Source organism: Polyodon spathula, chromosome 15, assembly GCF_017654505.1.
Source record: "Polyodon spathula isolate WHYD16114869_AA chromosome 15, ASM1765450v1, whole genome shotgun sequence".
Taxonomy (NCBI): domain Eukaryota; kingdom Metazoa; phylum Chordata; class Actinopteri; order Acipenseriformes; family Polyodontidae; genus Polyodon; species Polyodon spathula.
In genome coordinates, this window is record NC_054548.1 from 30,561,334 (window position 1) to 30,570,273 (window position 8,940).

At 37.8% G+C, this 8,940-nt stretch overlaps 1 protein-coding gene and 1 pseudogene across 2 annotated transcripts; one reads left to right on the plus strand and one right to left on the minus strand.

Moving 5' to 3' along the window:
- The first annotated feature begins 1,976 nt into the window (after positions 1-1,976).
- LOC121327590 (glutamine amidotransferase-like class 1 domain-containing protein 3A, mitochondrial) lies at positions 1,977-4,641 on the plus strand. Of its 2 annotated transcripts, none has more exons than XM_041271695.1 (4): positions 1,977-2,182; positions 3,384-3,525; positions 3,657-3,861; positions 4,403-4,641. In XM_041271695.1, the coding sequence occupies exons 1-4, from the start codon at positions 2,075-2,077 to the stop codon at positions 4,593-4,595; spliced, it is 648 nt and encodes a 215-aa protein (XP_041127629.1). In that variant the 5' UTR covers positions 1,977-2,074; the 3' UTR covers positions 4,596-4,641. The 2 variants fall into 2 exon arrangements, with proteins under 2 accessions (XP_041127629.1, XP_041127628.1); XM_041271694.1 differs by having other exon boundaries at positions 1,982-2,182; positions 3,354-3,525.
- A 1,179-nt stretch (positions 4,642-5,820) lies between these two features.
- Positions 5,821-8,940, minus strand: part of LOC121327789 — a 4,790-nt pseudogene continuing 1,670 nt past the window's right edge.

Below are 8,940 nucleotides of genomic sequence, written 5' to 3' on the forward strand. Positions count from 1 at the left end.
CAAGGCCCGACTCATCGAGGTGGCGGGCCTGTGCAGCCAGCAGGGAATATGGCAAGGCCTAGCCACATAAAGGAGAGTGCAGCTGGAAAGGTCACTCAACAACGGGGGTACGACAAGGCCTTGCCAAGAGGAGGACACCTGTATTCACAGGAGAAAGAGAGGGTACACTGTCTACAAGGCCCGACTCACCGAGGTGGCGGGCCTGTGCAGCCGGCAGTGGCTACTCGACAGCGGGGATGCGGCCAGGCCTAGCCCCATGGAGGAGAGTGCAGCTGGGAGGGAGGTCACTTGACAGTGGGGATACGGCAAGACCTAGCCCTGAGGAGGACACATGTACTCTCAAGAAGAAAAGACAATCATTCGCGGATGACTGCACAGGTAGTTGCTCACATACGACAGACAGATAAAAAGAGTGGCATACCATGCAAGCAAGGAGGCCGCTGAAAGACAGAAAGGTCTTTAAAGTCGTTGATTCCAGGAAAGTGGCAAGCCAGCTTTCAGCACGAATGCAGGGGAAATACAACAGACTCGAATCGACTCGAGAAGCTCTTTCCTTATCTAACTCAGCCAGACATAGAGGTCTTAGGGGAAAAGAGGAGGATCTTCCTGCAAGTGACGGTTTTATTCCCTCGGTAGGTAGGACCGAGTGTGTGATCACAGGAAGGGTCCTTTCGGTAGCTCTGGTATAGAGAGCTCAACAATACCTGCCCGAAGTGCTACCCGAAGTGAAAGATGGGTAAATAAAAATACAATGAAAAAAAAATTGTCTGTCTTATCAATAAACACTGAGAAGACCTTAAACAGGTGAAACTTGGTATTAACATTATTTACCGTACATTATTGAGAGTATTTGATTGAATTGATTGTTTATACTGTATGTCATGAATCCACTGTTTAGTGATACTGATAACAGTCATATACAGCCGCGGCGGGGGGTTATGTTATTGCTGTAGTTGTTGTTGTTTATATTCACTTTGTATCATTTCTGTTTCAGTCCTAACATCCTAGTGACCTTTTATAAGTACAGTACATCAGAGGCACAGCAGAGTGTAACCATTAACCTGGCACTGAGGATGTAAGGTCAAATGATGTAATTCATACATCCACTACTGACTAAGAGCTCCATTGAGGTCAGGTGGGTGCTTTAACAGACAATGTTACAAAGTCAATTAAAACCAAATAATAATAATAATAATAATAATAATAATAATAATAATAATAATACAGGACATTAGTTAAGATATCTATAATATATTTATTTAATTCTACCCTGCTTGTTTATTTACGTTTTAGGCCTAAAACTGTTTCTAAGCTGTTTTAAGGAAACTAACAACAGCCTGGGACAGCTATGAGAGCACATCAACCTTCTTTAAGTTATTTGTGTAAAGTTAAAGTTTTGTATATAGGGCATCATTTTCATTAATTATTGTTAATTATACATTGTGGTCACTTTCACATAAACCAATAATGTGATCAAATGAATGGCTGTACATAGCTAATAAAACCAATCTGTATTTGTAGAGAATAATTAGTAAGCTCAGTAAATACATTGTGAATTCATATTATAAAGGACAGTCTCTTTTGCTTCACATTCTTCTATCTTTGATGCGCTGCCCATTTTCTCTCAAAAAGATTGAGTGCAGGATGATTCGTGGATGTGAAACTGGCAGGCTGCATAGGCAGATCTTTTTAGTAAGGAAATCTGTACAGCTCTACTTGAGCAGCTTTAAAGGCTTTATTGTTTGAAGTCAGTATCTTTAATCTATTTTAAAATGGGTGAAAATTCGAAAATATTTTACATCTTACATGAACACATTATGTAGAATATTTTTATCAATTGCAGAACAAACTCATGTACCGAAACTGTTCGGCAAATGGCAATGCTTTTCCTGTTTTTCTTTCCTCAGTGGTGTTTGTACGCGTTGACATAGCGCATCCACCCCAGAAGAGGGCACTGTTATAATTATGCGACGGAGAGTGCTTGTGTACTTGTTGTTTCTTTTGTCCTTTTGCACAGCGTGAAGAAGAAAGTCAAGTTCAAATTATTTGTAGGTTTTCTAAGGTGTGTTTCGGAATGGGAAAACGTGTGGCTGTAATTCTTTCTGGATGTGGAGTTTTTGATGGCAGTGAAATTCACGAGGCTTCAGCAGTTTTGGTGCATTTAAGCAGGAATGGGGCAGAGGTACATCATTTATTATTATCCATTACGGATTAGCCAGAGGACGCATTGTAAATGAGCTGTGTAAACTGGCAGCAGTTTAAAAAGTCCGTGTTTAATGCCATTTGCAAAGCAAACGCGTATTAAAAGCCTAATTACTATCCAACAGTATTTTAATGTTCTACTAATGCACAGTAGCTATTAATTGTATTACTTGGCATTTTTATGCAAATGAAATGAGTGGCTCTGGTATCCACTGTTCTAATCACAATTTCGAGAAGTGCACATAAATAAATACTGTGCTGCCTATCCTCACCAGGAAGCTTTAATACTATTCTCCTTCTAGTGTCACAATCTTTTCTGTTTTGGGTATTGTTACAATTGCAGCAACCACGAGATGTCAAGGCAAAAATGTAAGGTTAATTATTGCAAGATTTGTATTACTGGTACTTGGATTGATTGTTTATTCAGTTCAATCTATACTTAAAAAAATAAATAAATAAATAAAACTGTGATTGTGTTTATTGAATGGCTGTTGAGGACCCGTCGTACTGATATTTAGTTTAACCCTGATGTAAACTAGCTCTACAGTACTGTATGTGCAAACTTGGTTGAGGTCTATATGGACATTCTAACAGGCCTGTCGTTTAAATGAGGACAAATCTCCCATTTTCTGTATGAAAAAATCAGAGCGTATTTTAATGAATTACTATTTGAGCTATGCCAGCGACATCACTTCGGAGCAAGGCCCAGCGTTATTTTGCGAAAAGAATCAATTCGGATTGCCATTATTTCTTTAGAGAGCCATTACAAAAATGGCAATAACACACAAAAGATGTCTAAATAATACTACAAACTACACTCGGACACCGCTTCAGTAGTGTTATCTAGTAAAACACAAGAAACGAACAAGTCATATTGTGGAGCTCAACCAGCCATACCTGAGACCCAGCATCTCTGGGAGCCCAGCTTTAGAGTATACAAGTAACAACTTGTAATGTACGTGTAACACTTAAGTACATATACAATAAGTAAGTTCAATTATGTTGTACTAAAATACAAAAACATTTAAATTGCATAAAATAAGTTTGCCATGGAGAATGAGATTCCACAGGAGTTTACAAGGGAGTAGTGATAAAAGAGAAGACAAACTACATTACAGGTGCTGTATGTGTTTACCCTGTTTCTTTGTTAGGTGAAAATATTTGCTCCTAATATTGACCAGATGCATGTAGTTGACCATGTTAAAGGAAGCCCTACGGAGGAAACGAGGAATGTGTTGGTAGAAAGTGCCCGGCTGGCTCGAGGTGATATCCAGGATTTAACACAGCTCAAAGTCAGCGACTTGGATGCTGTCATTTTCCCAGGTTGGCACTTTTAAACCAGTTTCATTGTTTAAAGGTCCCAGGTATAAAAATACATTGTTTTGTAAATGTTCAATATAGGGCTAAGCTTCACATTTTTAACAAACATATTGTATTTTCTTCTTTGCATTAAGGTGGATTTGGAGTTGCAAAGAACCTTTGTACTTGGGCAGTGGAAGGAAAGAATTGTTCTGTGAATGATCAAGTAAAGTCTACACTCCAGGCCTTCCATGAGGCTAAGAAACCCATCGGGCTGTGCTGTATCTCCCCTGTACTGGCAGCTAAAGTCTTTCCAGGCTGTGAACTAACAGTTGGGCATGATACAAATGATGATGGCAGGTAAGAGGAAACATTTATTTTACTACCTGTAGGTGGCATATATTGACAATACTTTTTTTTTTTTTAAAATTGCAGAATTTCCTACATGAGGCTACGTACTGTATGGGTACCTGTATATTTCTGCTTATTAGAAATTTTAACTTAAAAATTGTGTAACAGCATATGCCCTGAAAAAGACTGTGCGTCCCAACAAATAAATGTATTGTCCTGTTCCATCCAAATAACTGAATTTTTGGCGATGAACATTTCAGCATTTGAGAACCTATGATTTAGATATGATTTACATATATTTTCACGAAGAGTGCCACTGTAATACTGTTGTACTTCAAAATGTAATTATGGAAATCGCATTCCGATACAATTTAAGGGGTGGACGAAACAAATTTGTCTGCAGTTGTTTTGTCTGTCTTACTCATTGGAGTTTTCATTTAGCTGAAACGGATATGAGGAAGGTTTCCTAATTCATGGAATTCCTATTTTTCAATGCCTGGGCTGCTCTGGAATGGTGTTGCTTAACTCTTGCTTGTTGTTTCATGTCTAGGTTTCCAGACGCAGAGACGGCTGGTGCAATACAGGAACTTGGCTGCAAACATGTGTGTAAAAAGGTTAATGAAACCCATGTTGATGAGAAGAACAAAATAGTCACAACATGTGCGTTTATGTGCAAGGCCCCTCTTCATGAAATATTTGATGGGGTTGGAGAAATGGTGCAGGATGTGCTGAAGCTTGCATAAACTGAGCTGTATCTGAGAAACTGAAATAAATCATTTGAAGATTTCAGGACAGTCTCCTACTCATTGTAACTTGACGAAGGTGCAGTAGCTAAAAACCCTTGGTTTTATTTGTCTGATTTCTGTTACCTTTTGGAAGTCTTCAAATTTCTCTTCTTTTACTATCCCTGATTGCCTATGCAATGTAACAGCTTTTGTGTTGGCTCATTCCCTTGCATTTACTGTGCTTTAATAAGGTTACAAGGTGGGGATAGAAAATAAACTAAATATAGACCCAAAATGTATACAAGTTGTGCTTTAAAGTGGTGAAAGTTATTAAAACAATCCAAACATTATACCTGCTGTGCAATTCCCTATATAGATTTGCAGTTTTAGCAAGAATGCATTTTCATTGACAAATCTATGGAATTGTTTCATTAACTGAAATAATTACATAGCTAGATACACACACACACACACACACACTAATTCTGTTTTCCTTTCTACAACATTGGATAGCTGGTCTGACATTGCCTGCTGTGACTTTAACAGGGTACCTGTCTAAGTACAGGACCCCTTATGAGTCTCCTCGCCAAAGGAGGTCAGTGCAATGAAGATCTTTAAAGTCAGCAGACCCCTCCTATGAGCTGTAATTATTGCGGAGTGAATAAACTTAAGGATGTCTTACTCTCAGCTGTACTATAATGCATGTAACTGAAGCATAAAATGCATCTTTGGCTGCTTGTTCTTGGAGCTATTGATTTATCACAATAGGTATATTAGGAGTTTGTAAACCCATCATAGTGTAAGTAAGGTAGAACTTTTTTCCTAGTATAATGTTATATAGTGGGCATGAAAAATTTGTATTTATTTTTGATCTAAGCAAATAATCTCATAGTCCTGTGTGAAGTATCAATTGTACAGTAGAAGAGATGTCTTATACAGTAAGTCACCCAACACATAACTTATTCACTTTTTAAAAATCAAATAAACAAAGATTGTATACCGGAACTAATATTACATATATATGTATGTATAATATAACTTTAGTCTTGTGCTTATGTTCTGTACCCAGTATAAGGTCATGTTTTGGAATAGGAGAAAATTCTACTATAATTGTTGCATCTACTGACTTCAAATGACTGCAAACTGGAAGCATACAGTAGTTCAGAAATAGTAAGGACTTACACCATGTACTGCATTATTATGTGTTACATATATTTTGTTTTCTATGCTCTCATTAATAGATTTTCACACGTATACATTTTTTTACACATATTCATCTTACAAAATGTTTTACATTTTGAATTATTTGTCTTGTTAACATACAGTGGAAATGCAGGACAAAGTGATTACGTTTGTTGGTTTAAATGGTTTTCCTTTTTGATGCGTACAAACAAAACTTCAAAGCATACCTTGGTACGTAACCTGTTGTATATTATTAGTCAGTTTACTTAAATTCAACATTCCTTTCACTATAGAAGATTGTTTTCCTTATTTGTATGACACATTTTGCAAATGGGGAACTCCACTTGTCTGGACAGGGGGGTTAACTTAGTAAAGTAAAACATATTGGTTAAAAAAGATTCTGGTTTACACTTGTCAGTTTCGTTAGACAATCAAACCTATCTTCCTTAAAGTGAACACAACTAAAGTGAATCCGTGAGATATATTCATTGCTTAGTTTGGTTTCTTTTTCACTTGGAGGTATAAACTTAACACTGTGCAGTCTGTTACCTTCTCTAAGTTATCCACTGTATCTATAATACCCTGTACTGCTTCCATTGACAAAACAGTGGATGCGTTGGCTTTAAACTTTTTCAGCAGGTCATACTGGCTCAGTGGCTCCCTGCAGTGCCCATGAAATGTGTTGCAGCACTCTGAGATGGTCTCTCTAGTGTGTATCTCCACACCTACCTCACAGTACATGGTGTCAGAATTAGAGTGGTTGTTGTGTAGGTTCTCTATTTGAACCTTCTCAAGCAAATCTTGGATCTCTTGTCTGTGCAGTTTCAGATCTCTGAAGGACTCCTCTGAAATGCTTCCATCTAGAGCTGTGCAGGCGATAAAATGAAAGCAGTGCCAAGCTTTGTGCTCTGAGGCTGGGAAGGGCCTGTTTACATACCTGGCATCTGGCACTTTCAGCAACACTTTTAATTTTGACCAGGGGAGATTTTTCTCCAACAATTTCATCCTGGCTGTGGCTGCGTTACCCAGTGCATTCCCAAGTGAGCTGGGAAATGCTTTATTGCCACATCCTGGTCCTCCATATAGGAGTCCAGGCCTGGGAGCATGGCAGGTGTGTAGTAAGTGTAGAAAGCACCAAACCCAGAATTCATGTCAAGAATATTCTTATTGCCTTCGAGCCTCAAGAGAGCCAAATAAGATGCTTCCAGTCCTCTCCTGGCAGCGTTGCCAATGTGAAGGGGTTTGGTCTGTTGCTGCATTTGCCATGGGAGCCCCAGAAAATGAAGCAGCTATAGCCAGGGCCTCCCTACACTGGGCAGACCCCATGTGGAAAAGTTTAAATGTGGCTGCAGCACTGCCCATGGCACCAACCAAAGCCGGAGGGTGAAATCTGGAAGATTGAGCAATAAAGTGTGTAAGGCTTTTAAGGCTGTCAAACTCAAGTCATGGATTTGGTCTCTGAAATGTAGCTTTTAGTGCTATTTTATTAACGAATGTCCCATACCCTGGGGAAGCATCCCTAGATAAAGCAACACCCCATGTATTATTTGTTCATATACAGTACACTGATAGATGTTTTTGTTGTTTAGAAACTCGAAAATGAGCTGTTACAACTCAACAGTTTGTGTTGGTGAGCTGCAACCTTAATTAGAGAATAACAATAATACATCAGTATACAAGGCATTTTTGATTGAGTCTCAGTAAATATTCCAGTTGCATTGTTTAAAATGTATTTAACACCTATATAAATCCAGTATGAAGACACTGTCCATATCTGCACATCATCAACATCGTCATTGTCATCACCATTACCTTTTGGGAATGTCTTTTTCTTTGGAGAATCTCATTAATCGTCCTTGCACTTCAGTGCCAACATTGAAGGCCAGGAGCAGATCCAATCCAGAAGGCTTGCTTTGCTGAGGTAGTGCTTCTGCTAAAGCCAGCAGTGCAGGCAGGACAGCTCCAGAAGGGTGAGTGGCAGGATGGCACGTGTCATCAAAGTCCATGGAGTGAACCTGTAAAAGTGAACCATTAAACACACTCTGACAGATCAAATACGCAGCCACAAAGATCTTGAAACTAAATCGACATATGCAGCTTCAGATGTTATTCAAATTTAAGAAAATACAGTATGTAGAAACAGCAATTACAAGAAACAATTATTAACACACTGCAACTTCGTTGACAAAAGCAGCATAGTTAGGTAGAAGAGAGATATTTGAATGTCCCCAAACTGCTGGCCTTCCGAGCATTGTATACCTGCATGAAAATACACATATTTGATATATACACCAATATATAGTGTATTAGTTATATACTTAAACATACAGAGACCTTTAGAATGGCACACGATTTCATATGTTGATTTCTATACATACTTTGCTGTATTGTAGGATTTTTTTTTTTTAATACACTGGTGTTGGTGCCAAGCAGTCCCACTCCGAATGTATCCAGAATCATCCTCTTGCTTCTCTCAACAACAGTTTCGGTCAGGTGTGAAGACTTCAAGCCTTCAATAGTTGCTCCAAAGCTTTTAGTGATAGTCTGAAAAAAAGAAAGGTTAAATTCATGTACTTCATTTAAAATAATAACAATATAGATCACTTCATACAAAACCAGGAATGGTTGACTGTGGCAAGGTTTTACTTACATAACTACATTTAATTTTAAAATCACACTAGCTCTATTATGTATTTTTAAAAATATTATTTGTATTTATTTCAAAGAATTATTAAATAAAAAGCACACAAGAAGACAGTTAACATTTCATAACTAACCAGACTACATTTTAAACTGTAAAAACAGCATGATAGAGACAGAAGATATAGTATAGAACTGCAGAATTAACTAATTTAATTTATAGTCGAATGAAACCCTCTGAATAACGTTACACTAAATATTGAATTACATACAACTTTGTACTTTTTTCATATACTTTAACAAAAAAATGAAAAAAATATGACATTCTAACATTAAATACTGTACTACTGTTATGGCTTCTGGTAGACTTTTACGATATAATTATGTTCATATAGTTTTATTTATTTAAAATTATGTCTCAATCCTAAAACTGTAGGTGAGGCTACACCACCCAATTTTTTGGTGAGGAATGAAAATCAAATACCTTTCTGAGGCTCTTGCTGTTGTTTTCAACAGGGTTCTTTCTTGTTCTGTAGTTCTC